The 24,373-nt window shown below is 36.4% G+C and overlaps 1 protein-coding gene across 2 annotated transcripts in view; it reads right to left on the reverse strand.

The window, feature by feature from the left end:
• The window catches only part of PRR16 (proline rich 16), a 206,345-nt gene extending 182,462 nt beyond the window's left edge, over positions 1-23,883 (reverse strand). Inside the window, exon 1 of one of the 2 annotated variants that reach the window (XM_033181457.1) lies at positions 23,330-23,877. In XM_033181457.1, the coding sequence (XP_033037348.1) occupies positions 23,330-23,488 (159 nt within the window). In that variant the 5' untranslated portion in view covers positions 23,489-23,877. Of the gene's footprint in view, positions 1-23,329 lie in introns of both variants that reach the window. The other variant, XM_033181458.1, reaches the window with a different exon arrangement.
• Positions 23,884-24,373: the final 490 nt, after the last annotated feature.

Here is a 24,373-nt window from a genome sequence, read left to right on the forward strand (position 1 = left end):
CTTATTAAAGACTGGTCAAATGAGAAATAAGAAAAAATGTAAAAGTGTTGCTGTAGTCTATAACACAATCATGTTTCTCAAAAAAGATTACAAAATAGCCAACAACCATGTGAAAATCTGTTCAACATCACTAATCATCAAGGAAATGCAAAATAAAACCACAACGAGACACCACCTTATTTCTGCAAGAATGGCCATAATTAAAAAGTTAAAAAAAAAAAAAAAGAAAAAAAACATAGTTTATGTTCGTGTAGATGTGGTGAAAAGAGAACCATTTTACACTGCTGGTGGGAATGTAAATTAGTGCTAACACTATGGAAAATAATATAGAGATTCCTGAAAAAACTGAAAGTAGATCTACCATTCAATCCAGCAATCCTGCTACCGTGAAAATAAAAGTCATTATATGAAAAAGACACTTGCACACACACTTATAGCAGCACAATTAACAATTGCAAGGATGTGGAATCAAACTAAATGTCCATCAGCCAACGAGTGGATTAAGAAAACGTGGTATATAAACACCATGGCATACTACTAAGCCATAAAAAGGAATAAAGTAATGTCTTTTGCAGCAACTTGGATGGAATTGGAGGCCATTATTCTAAGTGAAGTAACCCAGGAATAGAAAACCAAATACCATATGCTCTTACTTATAACTGGGAGCTAAGCTATGAGGACCCAAAACAAACAGAGTGATACAATGGACTGTGGGGACTCATGGGCGATGTCAAGGGGCAAGGATAAAGAGTACATTGGGTACGGTGTACACTGCTCAGGTGATGGGTGCACTAAAATCTCAGAATTCACTACGAAACAACTCATCCATGTAACAAAAACTACCTGTACCCCCAAATCTACTGAAATGTTAAAAAGTAAAACACATAGAAATAAAAATAAATTAAAAGAATGGTCTATAACACAATCAATAAGGCTTTTAAACTAAAAACCGAACAAATAAGCAAAATCCAATAATAGTTAGAAAAATTATCCTTAGAAAACTGAACACTATGTGTTTTCTATATATGAATTAAATGTAAAGATGGCTTGTAACACCAGCACTTTGGGAGGCCAAGGTGAGAGAATCACTTGAACTCAGGAATTAAGAGACCAGCCTAGAAAAAAAAAGGAGACCTTGTCTCTATGCGCGCACACACGCGCGCGCGCACACACACACACACATATTAGCGGGCATGGGGATGTATGCCTGCAGTCTCAGCTACTTAGAAGGCTGAGGCTGGCGGATCACTTGAGCCCAGGAGGCTGAGGCTGCAGTGGATCGTTATCATTCTACTGCACTCCAGACTGGGTGACAGAACAAGGTTCTGTCTCAAAAAAACCAAAACAAAATGAAAGCAAACAAATAAAAAACAGTAAAGGTGATCAAAGAAATTGAACACTATAATGTATAAACCCTATACACATTTTTGTAATAATATTTATATTGGCAATTGTGTCATTCTAAATGCATTGATTCAATCAAACACTCCTCATGAATTTTGTTATCAAAGTTTTATGATTTGGGAAGTGACATAATTTCCTTAAAATAGGAGATCGTTCTAAAAAATGAAATCGATAAAAATAAAGAGTGTAGGTCAGCTGGGCATTGTGGCTCACACCTGTAATCCCAGAATTTTGGGAGGCTGAGGCGGGCAGATTGCCTGAGGGCAGGAGTTCGAGACCACCCTGGCTAACATGGTGAAACCCCGTCTCTACTGAAAATACAATAATTAGTCGGGTTGGGTGGCAGGTGGCTGTAATCCCAACTACTCGGTAGTATGAGGCAGGAGAATCACTTGAACCCGGGAGGCAGAGGTTGCAGTGAGCCAAGATAGTGCCACTGCACTCCAGCTTGGGCAACAGAGCAAGACTCCATCAAGAAAGGAAGAAAGGAAAGGAAGGGAAGGAAGGGAAAGAAAGAAAAGAAAAGAAAAGAGAGAGAGAGAGAGAGAAAGAGAGAGAGAAAGAAAGGAGGGAGGGAGGAAGGAAAGAAAGGGAAAGAAAGAAAGAAAGAAAGAAAGAAAGAAAGAAAGAAAGAAAGAAAGAAGAAAGAGAGAGAGAAAGAAAGAAAGAAAGAACGAACGAACGAACGAACGAGAGAGAGAGAGAGAGAGGGAGGGAGGGAGGGAGGGAGGGAGAGAGGACTGTATGTCTTTAGGTCTTGTACCTAAGTTAATACAGAATGCACAAGAAGGAAAAATGATTAAGAAATAGTATAAATAGTATTTATAATGCATTTTCAATGTCAGGCTTACAGATTTCCCAGAAAATTAATCTCAAGTTATTGTCCACTCTTTACCAGTGACTTCTCATGCTATACTCAGTGTGACACCAGGGAAACATTAAAAACTAAATCTAGGCATAATTTACACCAACATCTGCAAGTCCCACTAGTAACTCATTATGAACAGTTCACTGTGGTTTACTCTATTCTGTGTACAATACATCATTGCTTCCATTTAAGAGAACTTCAGCAAATCCATTGCAAGAACAAATAGCAGATGCTGTAAACATGTAGATAATCATGTCAATGTCTGCTTAATGTTGGCATTTGCCATTAACCAAAATGCCTCTAAGAAACATGCTGAAAAGTATATCTAATTACATATGGTCTTTTTATAATATTTCATTAATAAAATGTCTAAAACAGGATGATCAATATTTATCCTAGTACTTTTTTGGAACCATGCAAAACATTTTAAAGAAAAGCATGTCACAATTACTTACAAAAGCTCAATTATTATATAAAAATAGAGAAATACTTTCAAATCCACTCTTCTAAATGGACTAAGACATAAAATATAAATGTTTAGCAAGTTAATTAATATTTCATTATAATTGTAAATTAGGAGTGCTTAACTGCTCATTTAAAATGCTAACAAAAGTTGTATAGGTGAAATAACTATACTAAAATCAGACAATCAGCTATACTATTTAAATCAGAGTAAAGATTATTTTCCAGAAGCTCAAGAAAGAAAAAATTATCTATTGCTTCTCCCATGGAATCATATGTATTTTTATCGACAAAAAATAAATACAATGTTTTAAATCAGAGAATTAAAGTATATAAGACATTAAATTACATGAAAACATATGTATGTATACTATTTTAAACAACTCCTTAGAAGAACAGACACCAACTTCCTAATTATTCCATAATCTTACTAGAAAAGAAAATAAGAAAAAAGTCTGTATGACATATTTTATTTTACAAATTCAAGACAGCATTATGACCTTGTGTTGCAATTTAACATTGATGGAAAAAATGATATGCTCTGAAAATCCCATGTTTCTGAAGGTTTCAGTTTTTAGGAATAAAATATATAAATATATAAATGTGTATATGTATTATATATGTGTATATATAAGTATAATATGTAAATGTATATATAATATACAATTATGCATTATATTGTGCATACATTTATGTATACTATATATATCTTATATACAGTTATATAAATATGTATTAGATATAAAATAGAATATATAAGATATATATTATACATAAGATTGTATATATTCTTATATATAAGATCTCACATATAATATTCTTATATATTATATATAAGATCTCATATATAATATTCTTATATATTATATATAAGATCTCACATATAATATTCTTATATTACATATTTTATACATAATATAAATTATTATACATATATAGAAGAAATATATTTTCTTTTTTAACTTTCAGTACTAGAATCGGTAATCATTTCAGATGTTTTACACATTTGCCTCACATTTTAAAAGTGAGTATACTAATCGTAATTAAACTTTGTTCAGATAACTCGAGTAGTTAAGAAACAGGAATATTTTCTTCTATTAAACAATACTGTTAGTTACATGCTTGCTTTTCAAAAAATGTTATCCTGGATTTTTCCTTTGTTGAGTTGTATGCTGTTTCATACCTCTGACAGTATGCAAAATTTTAGAAGGAAAGAAAATTTGCAACCCCTTCTAATTCAGTATTAGAAGTACATTAATATTAGAAGTATAGTAATTTTCAATCTACTATAGACTGAAAATTAAGATTGTTAATATTCTGTGCCAATTAAGGCCAAGTTGGAACTGATTGAAATAAAGTAAGTTTGAGTGTATGATCTTCATGCAAATTTGTTAAGAATCACTTACATCAACTGTAGGCATTTCTTTTCCCATTTAATTCCAGGTTCTTGGCGAGATCTGCTATCTGAGATATTCAGAAATTTATATTCATGATAAACTAAACAATATTTTACTTTTTAATTTAAAATTTTACTGACAAGCACAATAAAAGCTGATATATTTGTGAATTTACTATAGGCTAAAGAGTTCATTAAAAATTAGTTTCTTCTGTTTATGATACATTCTGATATTTATTCAATTGACATGATCAAAAACAGTTTCCTAAAACTGCGTCACAGAATACTAGCTCTGACATATGGACTCCGAAAATCAAAATCTTTATCCCAATAAATTTGAGAAATAATGTCAAATGTATTGAGTTTAGCAAATCCTCTGTGAGAAGCTGCATATGTATGTATGTATGTATGTATGTTAAACCTATCTGATAAAATAAATATTCCATAAACCTTATTTTGAAAAGGAAGAATCCAAAAATAGTAAAGTTGTGGCCAGAACAATACTGGGTTCATCAAGTCCAAATTGACTTTTTTTTCATAATAGATTTATAAGAAGGCTTTATTTCTCTTGCATTTCACTTGGGGATACAGTTCTCTAAGCACAGGTAATCTATGTCATTTAGAAACTAAAATATACAGGTGTGGGTGTGAATTCTTGCATTCTTTTTTCCTTGGAAACCATATGTTGAAATAGAGTATTGCAGGAGGCTGGGTTCCCGAGAGACTCTTTGGAGTAGAGCTCCTAGCCAACTTGCACTGGAGAATACACTGTATTAGACAAATAAACCTTTGTTGATTGAAACCGCTGAAATTTCAGGGTTGATTTATTACTGCAGTATATCCTAACCTACCTAACCTACCAAAACCAATAATATAGTTGAATTCTAAAATAATGAAAGTGACACAAAGGGAGCTAACATAAAACTAAAAATTACAGTTGTTCAGACACTGAAAATTCCTTATTCATCCTATGTCATCTAAATATACTTGTCGAGAAAAAATTTAAAATGTTATGTTTATAAATCTTCATTAAATATACTTTGCTATGTTGCTACATGATCGGCACTGTCATAAGTTAACAGGGTAAAATAACATAAAAGGCATACAAGGTTCTTACTCTCATGGAGCTAAAAATTAGTTCAGTCACTGTGGAAAGCAGTCAGACATTTCTCAAAGAACTTAAAATAAAACTACCATTAAACCCAGCAATCCCATTAGCAGGTATATATCCAAAAGAAGATAAATCATTCTACTAAAAAACACACACACTCATGTTCATCACATCACGATTCACAATAGCAAAGACATGGAATCAGTCTAGGTGCTCATCAATAGTGGACTGGATAAAGAAAATATGGTACATATACACCATGGGATACCACACAGTCATAAAAAAGAATGAAATCATGTACTTTGCAGTGACATGGATGCAGCTGGAGGCCATACTTTTTAGCAAATTAATACAGGAGCAGAAAATCAAATACTCTATGTCCTGACTTATAAGCAGGAGCTAAACACTGGGCACTCAAGAACATAAAGACAACAGTGATAAACACTGGGGACTAGTCGGGGGAGAGAAGAAGGGGGAAAAGTGTTGAAAAACTGTTGGGTACTATGCTCACTACCTGAGTGAAGGGATCAACTGTACTCCAAACCTCAGCATCACACAATATACCCACGTTGAAAACCTGCAAATGTACCCCCGAATCTAAAATAAAAATTGAAATTATTTTTTCAAAAAAGAAAGAAAATGTCCAGTGGGCAACAAGCTCATTTTTTAAAAAGGTGACAAATTTTTCATTCTTTGTATTAGATAACATATGTAATTTCTGCTCCCATGCTAAAGTTCATTTAAAGACACATTAAAATTATGGCACTCATAACAACAATAAAAAAGAACTATTAGTCAATTGTCTGTTAGAGTGACAGATTGTGACCAAATCAAATCAGATACTTCTTGGTTCTCTTGTGTAATGGAAACCTAATTGAATATAACCATTAAACGATTTCAAAATTTATTTTGAAACAGAAAATTATTCTAGGCAAATTGAAACAAATTTCACAAAACTGCTACAATTTAAAATTTTACCACTAACCAAATTCTGTTTCTATGACACAGTACATGAAGTACCACTTTTGTTAGAAAATTTCTCTTAAATTTGCAGAAACATCTTATTTTTAAATTATATTTCTAGCCATGTTAATCGAACATATTCCACTGTATTGATTAATGTAATCTGCTTTCTACAATTAAAAGGAACGTTATTAAAATAATACAGTATTATTTTTCAAAAAACAGAAGCTCTTCCAAAGACTTCCATAATTTTATTATGCATACAATACATGTATGTTAAATTCCTTTCCTATACTAATAGTGGAAACAACATTGGCAATGATATATTTTAAAAAGGGCCGGGCGTGGTGGTTCACACCTGTAATTCCAGCACTTTGGGAGGCTAAGGCAGGCGGACTGCTTGAGCTCAAGAGTTCAAGACCAGCCTGGGCAACACGGTGAAACCCCATCTCTACTAAAAATATGAAAATTAGCCAGGCATAGTGGTGCATGCCTGTAGTTCGAGCTACTCAGGTGGTTGAGGCAGGAGAATTGCTTGAACCTGGGAAGCAGAGGTTGCAGTGAGCCCAGATCACGCCATTGCACTCCAGCCTGGACGACAGAGTGGGACTTCATCTCCAAAAAAAATAAAATGAAATAAGATATATTTTAAAACATTTGTAAAGTAGCTGTGTTTAATCTGAAAATTCACAAATATCAAAGGGAAGTAGATGGGCCAAAGTATTGCCTGCTATGTACTTCATATTGAAAAATACTTCAAGTCAATGCTAATTTGATTAGTGTGGTTTAAAGGAAGACTTCTGAAGACATGAAGTGAGTCAGACCTCATCTATTTACTGTTAGCACAGAGTGAAAAAAGAACATTTAATATTATAATTGCATAGGAAATCAAAGTTTCTTAATAAAAAATACTTAACTGGTTTACTTTCCTCACAATTTAAGACAATCATCATCTTGTATCAGCTTAGTAAATAATGGCCTATCTGCAGGTTCACTAAATATTTTAACAATAGTATCTTGTTTATACAAAACAAGACTTAAATATATTCGTCATTCCCTGTTTTTCCTTGCTCTCTGCATCTCTGTTCAGGTGCCAGTGTTTTTTCATTAAATCTCTTTCTTCATCAGTCTGCAGACACATTATCAGAAACCAAAAAGAACATAATAGGGTTAGACATATTTCAAATCTAAGCAACAGCTAATCTGTATACTACAGGAGTTAACTCCATTAGATAATACTACACTGTCAGTATACTAAGTATGACTTCACTTTTTAGTGAAATCACAAAAAGAAAAACATTATGAGCAAAAATTGTCTTGGATGTTTTCCTGATAACTATCTCCCACCCTGCAAAAAATAAAATCCTAGAAATGTTATTGGCTAATCCAGTATTCATGCAAAGTAAATCTTAGGTTACCTGAGCTATAGAACTAAGAGGTTATTGGTGAGTATTGGAATTCATTGGACATTATGAGTATTAGTAACTTCAGGAAGCAGATGTTAAACTCTTGGATATTTTGGTGCATACTGTCTATGATTAATGAAACAATCACAAACATGCATGCTGTGCCACATTATTCTGTATTTTAACAAATGCCAGTTTCCCCAAGGGCATACAATGCAGCCTGTTACGAATAAGGTTTCAGTATCAAGTATAAATCTCCCTAAAAAATGCTACAGGGTGAATGTCTAGTTTTGAATTTTATTTTTAAATGAATTAATCATTATAACATAAAGTACTTCCATAAGTGAATACAGCTTACGAAACAATGTCTCAGAAAGTTATTGGAAGAAATTTATTCTACGTTTTTTACTTTGTCTAACGATGACTAACTGAACTAGTAGGTATCAAAGTTAAACTATAGGGCATCAAACAAATTTGAATACTATCAGATGTCAGTTTAGAATAACTTAATTCAAATACTAGTCCCTGATTTTAAAAAATCAGTCAACAGCAATAAGTCACTTTTACAATTTAAAGTTTTCTTCTTCTTTACATGTGCTAGTGACTATTAATATACTATATTAAATGACAATAGTATATATTTTTTCTTTGACTTGTTGTTCCTAGGGATTTTTTGGTGATTTGTTAAAGCAGTTTGAAATTAATATATTTAAATAACATTTTAATATATTAAAGCAAAATGATCTCATTAATTATTTAATTTCTGTGTTCTAAATAATCCAGTAGTGGTTATTCCAGTACATAGTATTTCTTTCTTTGCATAAATTTAGCATGCTGGGAGGTTTATGCTCATATTCAGATTGCACAACTAAAACCTGGACTTCAGTTATAAAAACTGAGGGAGAGTTTGCAACATAGTATGGTCTTTAAAGACAGAGGTCCAATAGTCTGACACCTGACTGAAGTGGACAGATTGAAAATGCATATGAAAAGGCCTCGCATGACTCAATCCCCACAAGCAAGGAAAGAGAGCATGTGTTCGTATACAATATACTGAAAGTTCAGTAACTTGATAGTATAATCTCCAAACAATATTAGGTTAGGAAAGCCCTCTTTCTACCTTAACCACTATAGTACTTTATTTAGTATCTGAATAGGCTGATTGTAAGTACCATATTTTTGAACACTAGAGGGAGTATACAAAAGAAAAGAAAAAGAAGTCAAAGTGATATTACCTAGTTTCTCAGTGTTTTAAATTGCATTAGGTCTTACCAATCTGCTTGCTTATTTCTAAAGCACATAAGTAGAATGCTTAAAACTTATTTAAACCGTATCCAATATCCATTTTTAAATGTCATTTTCCAGTTAATTTAAAATTGGTAATGGCTAAAGGCAAGAAAAATGCACGATATTCAAGAAGCAGAAAAACAGAGAAGGTTGTAAAAAGTAGACATACTTTCTCCCCATTTTAGTTTATATATTCTATTAGAAGAAAGTAGAATTACATCTGATTTAGAATATATAATTCTAAGTACTTCGAAGAGTTTAAAATTACACTCCTAGGCAAAAGTGAAAAATGGGCACTCCTAAATCAGGGTCAGACTTTTGTCTGAAGATGAAATCCTGAGATTCCAGGCTACATTTAGGGTTTACATAGACACAGTGTCTCCAAAATTTCTACATAGGAGGGACAACGTGGGAGCCACTGGTTGGGAGATGAGAGGGGTAAGGACTTCATGAGCTAATAGTTTTTAAAAACTCAGAACTGTGACACACAGTAAGCATTCAGGGCACTAGCTATTGCTGAGAGATCCTTGTCTATTCCAAAAAATAAGAACATGGGTTGAGTTGAATGGGAATGGGATGAGTTTAATGAAACTAGTAGATTATGGAATCAAAGTAGGAGAAACAAGAGCTCCCTTCAGCCAATCCAAAAACTACCACCATATATAATGGGCAAGAAGATAAATAATCCATATGAAATATTTAATAAATATCTATTCCTTGTTCCTTCTCTGCAAATACTGGATTGCAGTAGAAAGTAAAAGGTAATAGCTTGATCCTTGAGAACTTTGGAAGGATGAGTTTAGAGTTGAAATGGCGTAAACCCGGGAGGCGGAGCTTGCAGTGAGCTGAGATCCGGCCACTGCACTCCAGCCTGGGCGACAGAGCGAGACTCCGTCTCAAAAAAAAAAAAAAAAAAAAAAAAAGAAAGAGATCGGTAATTTATTAATTCATTTAATGAGCATCGACTACATGCCAGCCACTGCTCTAGAAACTTGAAATACAAAAAGAGAACAACAATATGTCACTGACCTTCAGAAGCTGGAAGCAGGAAACAATAATAAATATGAGAAATAAATTATTCAGTATACAAAAGGCTGACAATTATTAAGAAAAAAGGAAAGAAAAATAGGAAATGCAGCAGCATACAACAACATGTGGAGTTGTCCGAACAGGCTGCGGTGTGGTGCCACTGGAACAAAGTTTGAGTGAGGTGAGTGTTTGCTCAGGTGGGGATTTAGGCATTAAAATGTGCTTAGCACATCTGTTCCTGTAACAACCGACTATTGCAACTAAGCCTGAAGTAAGGAGAGCCACAGAGAAAGTAGTAAATAGGGGAGGACGTTAGAACCATAACAAGGAAAGAGGACCACTGTGCAAGGCCTCATAGACACAGTAAGTGCTCTGACTTTGAGTAAAATGGGAAACTGCTACAGGGATCTGAAAAAAGTAACATGGTCTAACTTTACCCTTACTGATAATGCTGAGAAAGGTTTAAGAGAGCGAAGGAGAAGGAGAATAGTCAGGAGGCTATTGTAGCAATCAAAGTGAGAAATAATGTGTGGCTTGGACCAGGATGGTAACAGTGAAAGAGATAAAAATTGGTCAGATTCTGGAAACATTTTGAAGATGGGGCTAACTAGGCTTTCTAGTGAATTGAACATAACGCATGAGAGAAAGAGGAATTAATAATGACTCCCAGGTGTAAAAGATCGAGATGACATCAACTGATGAGGGAAGAACTGCATGGAATTAGGTTTTGCAGGAGGGAGGAGATCTGGGTTCAGTTTGCTATGTGGCAAAATTAAGGTGCCTCTTAGTCAAGCAGAGATAGGGAGTAGACTGCTGGCTACACAATTTCAGAAAAAAGGTTTGGGCTGGGAGTCATAGACATATAAATGGAATTTATCCACAAGGCTGAATAAAACACCAAGAAGAGTACTTTTTTAAAGAATGAAAATTTCAGTTTAGACATCCTAGAGGAGGAATAAGTGAAGGTAACAAAAAGAAAAATCAGTGAAATGAAATGGTAATTCTTCAAGCTAAGTGAAGAAAGATTATTAAAGAGACTGTCAACTGCTGCTAGATTAGGCCTGAGGGTTGACTATTGGATTAAATAACATGGAGTCACTGACAACCTTGATAGAGGCAGTTTTGGTATGGTAGTGAGAGTACAGATCTGACTGGAGTGGATTTAGGAAAGAACAGGAGAAAATAGGTGACAGCAAGTACAGAGAACTCTTTCACTTTTTTTTAATTTTTTTATTTTTTTAAAGAATAACTAAGAAATCAGATGGTAATTTTTAGGGGAAGAGGGCTTAAGACAGGGTTTTAATACTTATTTCATTTGTATGCTGATAGGAATCATTTGGGGAGAGAGAAAACAATGATGGTATATGAGAGACAGAGGAAGATTATTCATGATGTTCTTGAGCAAATGGGAAATAATGGGCTCTCACACACAAGTAGAACGATTGGCTTTTGGTCCCTAATAAGTATTACATGGAATTGAATTTTCAAGTTCAAGTTCCTGATCAGATAATAACAGTGAGACTTTCAAAATGTTTTCTTGAAAGTTATATAGTTACTAATCAATACAGAGAGAAAGATTACTAGGTCTTAAAATAATGCACAAACAGGGAAGAACTTTGAAGTGCATAAGCCAATCCAAGATAGTGGGGTAGTAATTATAAACATAAGGGGTACAGATATCAAGTTGGGTAAAATATTGTAATAATGTCAAGATTGTCTGGGATGGTCTCTGTGTTACTCACTGAATGAAAGAGAGATAATGCCAAATTGGAAAGACTGGACCATTGGATGTCAGGCTGGAAGGCTGGGTTTGGTCATTTGACATTTTAAGTAATAGGAGATAGTGTGTGATCCTTTAAGCAGGGGACTGGCCCAAAGAAAGCAGTACATTAGATTAATCTGGCAGTGTTTAGAGAATGAACTGGCAGAGGAGAACAAAAGGCAGATAAATGAGCTCTAGGGCTATTAAAATACCATCCATGAAATTAACAGCATACGGATTAGAGAGGTGGCAGTGGGAAAGAAAGCAGCTAATCAAAATCCCCTTCTCAGCAAGAATCAACAAGACTTAACAAGGATTATATGCTCTTGTTGCATCTTGTAATTTTCTTTTATAACCCTTAATACTCTACCATAAATATTATTTATATTGTTATTTGAATAATGTCTCTCTATTAAAATATAAGTTCCAAGATGGCAGGGGCTACATATGTTTTGCTGACTATTTTATCCATATGGACTAGCCCAGTACCCTGCATACAGTAGGCAATAAAAGAAATGTTTTTCTTGGTTTATTTTTATTTTTATTTTTTGAGGCAGTCTTTCTCTGTCACCCAGGCTTGAATGCAGGAGCATGGTCACAGTTCACTGGAACCTTGAACTCCTGGGCTCAAACGATCCTCCCACCTCAGGCTCCAGAGTAGCTGGGATTATAGGCACATACCATAGCATCCAGCTTATTTTTCATTTCTTACAGAAACAGCATCTTGCTCTGTTGCCCAAGCTGGTCTTGAATTCCTGGCCTAAAGCAATCCTCCTGCCTCTGCCTCCCAAAGTGTCAAAAAAAATTTAATGAGTAAATAAGATATGGATTTCAAAGAAGTTAAGGAAGCAAAAGGCAGAAAAACAGAAGAAAAAAAGTAAGACAGAAAGTTGAGGAGAAAGGAGAAAAACAAGAAAGGAAAAAGAGACATGATTTAACGAAAGCAGAAGATGAAAAAGAGTAAAAAGAAATTACGTTAAAGTTAGAAGACTGAAAAATAGCAGAGCGACTGTGTGGCTGCCAGGAATTGGGAAGCAGGTCATGGACTTCGGCTTAAAGGGGGAAATATCAAGAGTTCAACTCCAACACTTGCTTTTAGTTAACCTCTCTGTCTGTGCTTCCTCATCTATAGAATAATTACAAGTACCTCAAAGGGTGGCTATGAGGATTAAAGTAGTTAACTCACAATAGTCCCTGGTACACAGTGAGCATTTAACAGTTGTCAGTCATCAGTATCATCATCATCTATAATTTGTCCCCTACCAGACAGCAGTGAAACCATTCTAAATTCTCTTCTGTCTACAGAAATGAAAACGGCAGAAGCAGCATAAGACTAATTGATGGATGAGACAAAAGTCCTTCCACTAATCAAGGTTGCCTCTGATCTCACTCACAAGAAAACAAACAGCTCAGCCTCGACTGCTCCCTTCATTCCTTCTGAGTTTCTCCTTTTTTCTCCCCAATCCTAAAACACACATATTTACCCAAATCCCTTAAAAATTATCAATTTAACTTTTATTTCATTGTGAAAAAACTGGAAAGCAAGAAAAATGAAGTGGTGGATGGAAATTGGAAGGTGTATTTTTAAAGTAGGTTGAATTAAGGAAAAAAGAATGAGGTAAATGTAAAGACAGATACAAATAATGGTATTTTAAAAAGAGCAAATACAAGACATGAAAGAGACATGAAGTCTCAATGCTTGATGGATAAGCATAAAGAAAGAAAAAGGCAGGTAGCAAAAGCAGTATTAAGTAATATGGAATAAGATGGAAGAGCAAGAGCAGTAGTTCTCAAAGCAGCCCTTTGGGTTCCTAGTGCTACTACTGCAAAGTAGAAAGAGGACATTTGGGATCATCTAGAAACATTTTCCATGGTCACATCAACATTTTTGGTTGCTACTGGCATCTAGTTGTAGATGCTGCCAACCATCCTACAACGCACAGGGCAATCCCCCAACAAAGAATTATTCACTCAATATGTCAACAGTGCAGAGTTTGAGAAACCCTGAGCCAGAGATTAAAGGTAAAAAGATGGAAGTATAACAGATTTAGTCACCTCTCTGCTCAAAAGTCCCATTTTACTCCAAGGAAGACTCAAAATCCTTAGACATGTCCCCCATATCCATCTGACCTTACCACTGCTACTCTTGCCCTGCTCCTCCACTCCTGCCACCCTGGCCCCTTGTTCTGCTGCAAATGCATGGGAAACTTGCCCACTAGAAGGTCCTTGGGCTGCTGTTCCCTACTTGGGAAAGTGCTCCCCTAGATTCCTTACTGCTTGCTCCTTCACCTTCAAGCTTTCCCCCCAATGCCGCCATGCCGCTTTCTCACTGAGGCTTATTCTGGACAATCCTATTGAAAATTGCACTTCCTCCTCATCACTGTTTATCCCATTATAATCTTTCATTACTTCATAAGATCAATCACCTTCTAATATTTGATGTAAACTGGTGTTTATTTTACTGACCTATCTTCCCCCTGCCCTTTCCATCTACTATGTAAACTCCATGAAGGAATTTTGTCTGTTTTGTTCTCCACTATATCCCTAGAAACTAGAACAGTGTCTGGTATACAGTAGGTGTTAAACACTGCTTGTTGAATAAATGAATAAAGGGGCTCAGACAAATTCAAATAATAATAACGACAGATACACATACAATGCTTGCTTTATGCATCGGAACTATTCTAAACGTTCTACAAAGAACTCATTTAATCTTTGTAACCAACTTATACTGCATGTGACATTGTCACTATCGCCACGCTAAGGAGAAAATGAAAGCAGAGAGAAATTAAATAATGTGCTCAATATTGCACAGCAGAGTAATTTGAAATAAAAGCAGTCTGGCTTCAGAGTTTGCGTTCTCACCCTTCTATACTATGCCACCTTACTGAGTAACACAGACTAAAAATCTCCTAATGAAAAAAAAGATAACCCCAAACATTTATCAAAAACATTGATCTGTGCAATAAAGAGACAATCAAATTTATACTTTATTATATATATAAAATTGAATAAACATAAATATATCTCTGATATTTGGGCTTTAAAATTACAAAGTTATCTCAATTAATAATAGCCAGCCTACAGTGTTATCACTGTCATCAGAAGTAAACAGAAAATAGTTACTTCAAGGACAGATCACTAAGCTTATTCATATTTGCATCTTTTACTTTCTTTAGCATAGTGACTTACATATATCAATAATTCAATATGTCTTTCATAATTCATGTTAATGTCACACAGGAAAATAATAAAATAAAGAAAAATGCTGTTCTGGAATCAGTTTTAAGAAGAGAATATGCTTAATTTACAATGAGTTCTGAAAACTTTTTGTCCGTCTGTTTACTGATATACTATGGCACACATCATAAGAAACAACAAAATGAGAGAGTTAACCTTTAGACACACAACATTCTACAATTTTTGCAAAGTAGTGAATTATAAATATACTATCTATTTTCACACTGACATCACATTCTAAGAGAAATAAACTGTTGATATGCCACTCATTTTTTCCCCCTACATAAAAAACATCAAACCACAGCCATCAGTATTTATTTTTTTCTTTTTGTAGAGCCAGGACTTTTAATTCTGAAAATTATGGAGCTGAACCTCAAACAATTAGCTAAAACTTCTAAAAAATAAAATGGCAATCAACCACTTGTTTTGTCTCTTTACCTGAGTCATTCCCACCCACTCAAGATTCTCTGAACATGCGCAGGAACCACATTTGTGTGATGTTTAGCTCCAGAAGAAATAATCCCAACATTTTTTCCTTCTTTTGAAGGTGTTTGTGATATGGGGGGAAGGGGAATATTAACAACCACTGATGCTAGAAGGCAATCGATTTGACTGATATTTTTTAACCCAGTGTTTTTCTCTCATACAAACGTCCAGTTTGAAATCTTGAGATAAGATGTGATATTATGAAAGGGGAATATGCACATCAATATATCTGTTACCATTTGTGTGGTACCAGAGAAAGAACCTGTCAGAAATCATCAAATTTGCTTTTTCCAGACAAGGATGACATATGTTATCTGTAGCTGAAAATCTATTTATAGTGTCCCAAACATCATGATAACTGTCTCATTGAGGATAAGTATGTAATTTGCCAAATTGCAATTATTCTACAAGTAAACATTTATCTCAAACACCAGTCTGAAGTACCATTTGCAAAGTAGAAAGAGAGAAAACAAAGATGATGAATGTAAATTCAGTCCTAACAATGTTAATATTTCTTGCCTGAAAGTGGGGTCTGGGAGTTTAAATCCTTTGGAATCCTCATGTCTTTCCTTTCTAAATAAATAAATAGCTTATCCCATATAAGCAAGACAACATTTGTCCTGAGCTGACAGACTATCTTGTGAGTCTACCTTGATTTGGATATTAGATATGTCTTTATTTTCTCTTTTCAGTTAATGCTACTTTCTGGTTCTTGTTTAAAGATGAATTACTGCTGGCTTTGGGTTCCCAGTTCCTGTGGGAAACTTAATTCAGAGTAATTCTCCAAATGAATACTAACTTTTAACACAATAAAAATATTTCTATTCATAATATACTGGAAAAGAAAACAATTTTAGAATAAGGCCATTTCTTATACCCCTTATATGTGGGAGAGAGGACGTGGTTTATAATTGACAGCACTAAAGTTAATACAAGAAATCAAATTATAATAAACATATGACATCATTAGCCAGTTCAGTAATGTTGCTCCTAGTAAAGAATTCAACAAGATTCTCTAATTCATCAGTCATGGCAGAAAACAAGAAAACTGTCAAACCTCAAACATCTCAGAAAACTTAAGGATACTGTCTCTCTTCTAAGGTAATTTAACAGCAACAAAAGAGAATAGTACATTCCAAATTATTTTTATTCATTTGAAACAATTACATACAATGCTAGATATCAACAAGCTTCCATATTAGTTGTTCCTTTATTTTCTCAGTCAGAATATTAAAGTGCTATGTAATATTCTTATCAACATTTTTGTTGAATAAACTAAAGGTAATTAATCACAGCACCTCTTTATTCACAAATTTTAAATTGCAAGGTCTAATTTACTCAGTATTAATTTTGTCTCAATACTGTTTTCTGCAACCCACAAAAACAAAGACTGTTACCATGTTAATAAACTACAGCAAGCCTTAATGAAATAATGAAATGGTGTATTAGCTTCACTCCCAATTTAAGAAACAGTGTCCACATATATACTGCTGCTGCAAGCAAAAACCTGTGAAAACTCCCTGGAAGACAGTTTGGCAACATGCATTGAGAATTATAAAGCTTTTAGATCCTTGACATCTAAGAAAATGTTTAAAAACAATTAGGAAACGTGATAGAGCTTGGTGGTTAATGCTGTTCTCTGACACCACGCTATCTGGCAATGAAACTTCACTTCTCCACTTACAAGTCAAGTGAGTTGGGCAAATGACTTAATATCTCGGACCTCAGATTTCTTATCTGTAAAATGGGCAATATTAGTAATTTCCGCATCTATCTGTTTTGAGAATTAGATAATTTAATATAGATAAATGCACTGAGAAGAGTACCTGGCAGAGAGTAAGACCTCTGTTAGCTATTCACATTGCCAAAACTCCTCTTTCTAGTGATATTTAATAACCATGAAAAGCTGGAAATAAATAGACTATCCAACATTAAGGGAAGTATGAAGTAACTTATAGCAAATCTGTGTAATAGTTATGATCTATATTACTCAAGAAAGTAGAAAATGTCATTGCTTATAATCTATAACTCTGTATAACTTCACCTACGTTAAAATATGCATACAAAAAGACTAAAAGGAAATATAACAAAATGCTTAGTATATCTATTTTTACATGGTACTACAGATAATTTTTAGTTTCTCTTTTATATTTCTTTAGATTTTTGCAAATTTTCTATAATATTCATGTACTGCTCCTAACATCAGAAAAAATAAATTTGATTTTTTTAATAGTGCCCTTTGTTGTTTGTTAATTTTGTATTTGCAGTGTGATGTCAATTATGTATATTTCAATCAGAGTTGCATCAGCGACCTACTGGAATTTTATTACTCGAATTCTCAAAAATTGACCCTGAAATTTTTCATAAACTATTCTACAGAAAGAAAGTTCTATAGTTTGGGAAAACATGTTTTGCTCCAACTTGCATTTCTATCTCTTTTCCTACATTTAGATTTAAGCATCTGAGATCCTCAGAGAAGCAAGGGTGAAAATAACATAATCCAGGTAATAATGAAACCTATTAGACGGGCTTTATTATCTACGACTTCACTATTTCCTGAAACACATTGTCTATTACTTTAAGGCTGCTTGAATTTCTTATCAGCTAATTCTCTAAGTGTTGAATGTTTTAACTCATTGGAAATAGACAATGATGGATGATTACTGGCTATATTTATGTTCTCAAAATTATTTTTGGTAACATGCTAGACCATCATGCCTAAGTAAAGAAAAATTTTAGAGCATTTTAGCATTTAGTAAATATACCAAAATTTGGGGAGGTAGACTGTTGTATAAAGTAGTAAAAGTATGACTATTGCTACAATTAAAAGAACTACTAAATTCTACTTATTCACAACTTTAGAACTTGGAAAATACTTTGGGGTGGACATGGTGGCTCATGCCTATAATTCAAGCACTTTGGGAGGCCTAAGCAGGAGGATGACTTCAAGACAGGTGTTAAAGACCAGCCTGGGGAACATAGCAAGATACTATCTCTACCAAAAAAAAAAAAAAAAAATTAAAAATTAGCCAGGCTACAGGCATGGTGGCACATGCCTGTAGTCACAGATACTCAGAAGGCTGAGGTGGTAAGACTCCTTCAACCTAAGAGATGGAGGCTGCAGTGAGCCAAGATCTCTATCACTGCACTACAACCTAAGTGACAGGGCAAGACTCTCTCAAACAAAAAGAAAATACTTCCAAGATTATTCTCTATAATTTTTTCTTGTAATGAATTTTTTATGCATGGGCTCATTAACCAAAAAATACTCAGTAGGACTTTCCAGAACAACAAACTATAGAATATCAAGTGGTTAAGGCATTAAAAGAGGGAACATTTAAAAGTGAAAATATTTTTCAGATAATTGTTAATTCTGTTTTCATCAGTTCAAATCAGACTGTTTCCTACGGGTTTCAAATTTTTCAAAATTCAACTTAAATTTATTTCACTTTATGCCAATATAAGACAAATTATGGGTGCTTTCCAGTCCATGGCAACAATGCTGACATACTTCTCACCAATGGAGATCCACAGTCACTGAGTGATTCTAAGGCAACAATAAAACAACTTATTTTAACTTGTTCCTCCGTTAGAGTCATGTCTACTCAGAGAGCCTCTCAAGAAATTATTTACATAAATGTTTTTTCAACTCATATAGTATCTTTGTTGCTTCAAATCATAAAAATAAACACTACAAGAAAAGCTCAAGGTTATAATGAGTCTAAACTAGAAGAGAATCCCGCTAAAGCTGCAATGAAGTTTGTTTCCAGATAAAAGGCTGATTATTAGAGATTCCAGTGTCACTGTGACCAGTAAGATATGTGATCCCATATTAATACCTGCATTTAATGCAAAACAGTTTACCAGTGAGATCTTCAAAAAAGAACAGGCATATTGCTACTCAAAAGCATTAGATTATTTCAGAAATATTTTAAAAAGCAATTGCCTTGTTTCTACATTTCACAGTGAAAAAGTATCACTCACACCTACTCTACCAGTTATGGTTAATTTTATCCCTAAAACTCTAGAGTTTCACCACTATTTTCTTTTTATTTTTTTTTCAATGTGTAAAAAAATGCAACGTGGATTACTCATGTAGTCTAAACCTATTTCCTTTTACCTTCTGACTATCTCTTAAAACCTGATTTACATTAAGAAAAAGAAGAATTCAAAATCTTCCTTTTTAACTCTCCATTTCTCCAAAAGACTTACCTTTCATGGAAATCTTCAATATTTAGTTACAACATTTGAACATGTTATCTCCTGTATATGGTATTGATCCATTTATGTTAATCATGACAAACTAAATCAACTGCAAATTTCTCAAAATTCATATATTTTAATATTTTTAAGCTTCTTTCTTCATCAAAGACTTGCCATACTACTAAGTATGCAGCATGTATCATTTTATAAATCAACATATACTCATTATTATTCTCAATTCTCGATTTCCCCAAGCCTGCAGTGAGAGTGGCCACTAAAGGCCACAATGCCTTTTGATAGCGCTGAGGTTGAAAGACAGGATAAATATACCCCTACCTAACCTTTGGAGCTCATTGAGACTAGAAACTATGCTTTATTCATCTTGGTGGCAATTAAAAAGGTGGTATTAGTACTTTGAACATGGTAGGTGCTCAAAAAGTATACTGAATTATATTTAAGGCTTTTCCAATAAATTAATTGCATAGAAAACTAAAGGACCCATATTATTTCTGAAAAGTCAAATTGTTTGAGATTTTACTAAATTCTGACAGTAGAATAAGGCTGCTCTTTGACTTTCTAGAAAGCCTGTTCCTCTGCTTCTAATATGTAATCCAATTATAACTGATTAAGCAATTATAACTAAATAATCATAAAACAGATACCCAAAATAAGAGCTCATCTTGCTGAGCAGACTGGAGTTTTGTCACTATTTATTAAAGTGTTTCAAGCAATTACTATTATGTTTGAATCTATTCTACTACCTGAGTTTTCAGATGACTTAAGCCCAGAGAACTTCTATGAAGAAAAGCAATTTCAGAATAACCTCAAACCAAAGTTTAATATTGTTGGTGCAGAAATTATGCAAAAACAAAGAACAGAATTAAAGAAGATTGCATTTTAACTAGATATTTTTTGAAAGCAGAAAGAAAAAACAAATACTATGTGATGACTGACATAGTGATATAGTCATAACTACTTTTTTATTTTTAATTTCTGTTCCAAGTTAAGAAGAGCTTGCCGATAATTTATATTAAAATATATTATGGTCTAAAAGAATAGCATTGCTAATAAAGGAGTTAGAATTCTAAATATAGCAGTGTATATTTAACACGTACTCATTTTAAACTGCCAGAATATTGAATATGACAACTGATGAACAGCAACATTCATTTACAGAAACCAACAAGCTTTGTAATATACGAAGTTTTGTTATTTCTTTATCCAAAACTATACCAAAGACATGTTCACTCACATATGCAGGATTATCCTAAAAAGATACATGCTGGACAACTGCAAGATGTCATAGGTTAAACATGCCCTATAAATACTTTGTTCTCAAAATACTTTCATTCATATTATACGAATAGCCAATGTTTTGGGATTTGGCCATAGTAGGTACACTTTCTTGTGCAAATCTAGGATGATGATGCCCCACAAAAGTAATTAACAATCACATCACATTATTTATCAGTCATAAATTTCAGTTTCATGGTGAGATTTTTACTCAAACAGATCATTAAGGCAAACAAATATTCCAAAATGTTGAGTCAAAATTGTATCTCTAGATTTGTCAGATATTTTCATCTACTGGGTTGTACATCATCTCTGCTTTCTATTCCTCTTATAAACAACCTTTTTTTTTTTTCACCTTAAAAAATCTTCAGTAATGAAGACACAGAAAGTGGTATCAACAGATTTCCTGATTTACATTTTTGTGATTCTACCCAATAACCACAGGGAGGTTGAAGATTTCACTACAGATCTACTTGATCTCTAAATGTCCATAAATAATGATGCAAAGCAAAACCAGGGCCATGTGTAGTTTCATTTATTCTGTGCAAAAAAAGTGAGTAGACTGGCATTATAACATAAGGAAGTATGGCTCACAGACGCAGAATTCTGCTTAACTACCTTTCTTTTAGTCTCAGCCTCATGAAAACAGTAAATACGCTTCCGTGCCGCTGTAGGTTTTCCACATTCCCCATAGAAACCTTACCAATTATTAAGCAAAATTCTGCCGAAAGGAATATGCCCAGTTTCATTTTATAAAACGCCATAATGTTTCAGATGAAAACACAGTCTGCCAAAGATGTCATATAAAAGAATAACAAAGAAAGGGACAGCATTTTTAGAACTGAATTTCAATGCATAACCCCACCATCTGTCAACCAGTTGTGAAGCAATAATCCTAGAGAAACCCTGAAAACACGAACAAGTTTTATCCCTGAATCTATATTAACAGCCACTCTCAGGACCTCAGTAGTAATTATGTTCTATCTGTGGAATAACCTACAGGAACGACATTTGCCATTGGCAAACTTAACCCTGGTGACGAACGGCCCATTTTAACAGACTTATATTAGGTAACAAATGCGGAGTTCAGTTCATAGAGGTAATGGGGGGAGGGAAGGAAGACGAGGGGGCTCTTGAAATTTGGTTTGGAAATTGAATACAGGAGGTTAATCTCTAGAGGCCAGTCATCCAAACAACCCTCAGTCTCCTCCCCCTTGGCTTCAGAAACAGGATTACAATTTTGGACCTAGACTGCGCCCCACCCCTTCTTTTCCCGCTGCAGCCACCACCACCTTCGAAGTTCCAGTCTTAGCTCTCACGCAAGCGGAGCTACGGACTCCCTCACCGAGAACCGCACCAGGAGCCCATTCAGTAGTGAGCGGCGCGCTGGGACGCTGCCACCAGCTCCGCGACGCCGCCGGCAGCCAGCCTGGCTCGGGAGACCCCACCCCTCCCAGCCCGGCCCCCGCCCCCGCCCGGAGCCGCCGCCTGGGTTACGCAGCCTCAACCCTGACACCTTCCCTGCTTCTTTCCATCTGGATCACCTGGGGCTAGGGCGGGCGGGAGGAGGGCTGAACATAAGTGAGATAGAGGAAAAGAGGGGAAGAACCGAGCAGTCCCATTCGCAGAGAGCCACGACGCCAGTGGCAAGACCCCGGCCACACACACACTCTCCTGCGCGTCCTGCTCCTCGGGTTCAGTGCCAAGTGGCGACAGGGTGGAAGGAAGGAAGGAGAGGTAGGGTGTCAGGAAGGCCCAGAGTTACTGGGAACGACATTCGGAGGAGAGCAGGGGATGCTTCAGAAACTGAGAAAGTGAGAAAGTCCCAGTTCCCCTCCTTAGCCCCAAGGCTGCCAGCAGCCCGAGTCGCCTTCCCTGCAGCAAGGCTCAGGAGACACGGAGGGGAGTCTGAGCCAAGCTTGCCCCAGGCTGCCCTCCCCGATCTGGCCCAGGGCCCAGAGCCCGGCCCCTCTTCAGTCCCGACTTGGGGAGGCTGCCAGATAGGCAGCGGACTTGCCAGAGGACTCTGGGGAAGCAAGAGGGCAGGAGAGGAGCATCTTGCACGCTCCGGCCGGGCTGCTCACGACTTCCTCTGCCGACACACCCCCAGCTAACCCCCTCCCCCGTCGTCACACACACAGATTCAGAGACACGCGAGCGTTCACCCCTCCCACCAGCCCAGGTCCATCGATTAAAACACTAGTTGATTTCTTCCTGATTAAAAAAAAAAAAAAAAAAATTAAAAAGTGCAACAACAACTCCTCTCAGGAGTACCCCGAGCAAAGAAAGTCCGTCTGCAGGCGCCTTTTCTGTAGTTTCCCAGGAGTTTGGAAATCTGGCGGTCCCTGCCGAAAAAGGGAAGCGGACCCCGCAGGGGTCGAAGGGCGCCGAACTCCCTCCCCACCCCCGCGCCTCTCACCTCCTTAAGTTCCTTGGCCACGTCCTTCAGGTCGCCCAGGACTAATTCCAGATCTTCCACGATGATCTTGATCTGTTCCTTCACCTTGGTTTTGGAGGCTACCGGCGGTCCCTCGGCTGGACAGGACGAGGAGGGTTTCCCCTTAGACTTGGCTGACATTCTTTGGGGGCACGCGAGGCAGGTCAGGACAGGCGAGCGAGCGGAGGCTGCTGCGTGCCCCCGTCCCTGGCGCTGGTACAGCCGCTGCCGCCCCGGTCCCCCCACATCTTGGGCGCTCCCTGCGCAGCGGCGTGTGGCTGCGCTCCGCGCTCGGCCGGGCGGCCGCACAGTGGTGCTGCCATCAACTCCCGAGACGCGGCGCTCGGCGCGGGGCTGCGGACGGGCGAGCAGCGCGCCTGCGCCTCCTCCTGCCGCCGCCCGCCGCTCTCGCGCACACGCGCTCGCTCCCCGCCCGCGGAGAGGGGCGACGGACCGCGGCGCCCGGGCTGACGCTAGCAGTCCCCTCGACCTTACCCTTCGAGATCTCTCTCAGACCACGTTGGCATCAAGGTGGGGGAGACAAGTCTGTGTCCTGCCCACCACCTCCTCTTGGTTCTGAAATGTCCCCATCATCTCAGCCTGCTGTATGTCATCTCACAACTAGCCTGGATTCTTTCTGCTTCACTTGCTAGCAGGGACCTGGATCAATCAGAAAGAACCACAGTGGGATCAGGAGTTGTAGACAGTCTGTAAAGTGGCCCTACAGATTTATCCAAACCCAAATGATGTCCGGAGGCCTCTAATCAATCTCTTGGTGACCTGCGAGTCAAACAAACTTTTTAACTTCTGCAGGAAAAAAAAAAAGGGGGGGGGGTACATAGTAATAGCTAATGGTCATCTTTTGAAATCGTGAAATTTAACCAGTGTTCTTGAAAGAGGTACCCTAATCCTGCTAATTCCACAAAGCTAATATCGGATGTATTAATTTGGAGTCCCTACACCCCAAATCCCCGCTGACTGTCTTGAGTCGTCTTGGCTGTATGTCTTATCTGGCCCAACACTTTT

The sequence above is a fragment of the Trachypithecus francoisi genome, unplaced genomic scaffold, assembly GCF_009764315.1.
Source record: "Trachypithecus francoisi isolate TF-2019V2 unplaced genomic scaffold, Tfra_2.0 Lachesis_group2, whole genome shotgun sequence".
Classification (NCBI taxonomy): Eukaryota; Metazoa; Chordata; class Mammalia; order Primates; family Cercopithecidae; genus Trachypithecus; species Trachypithecus francoisi.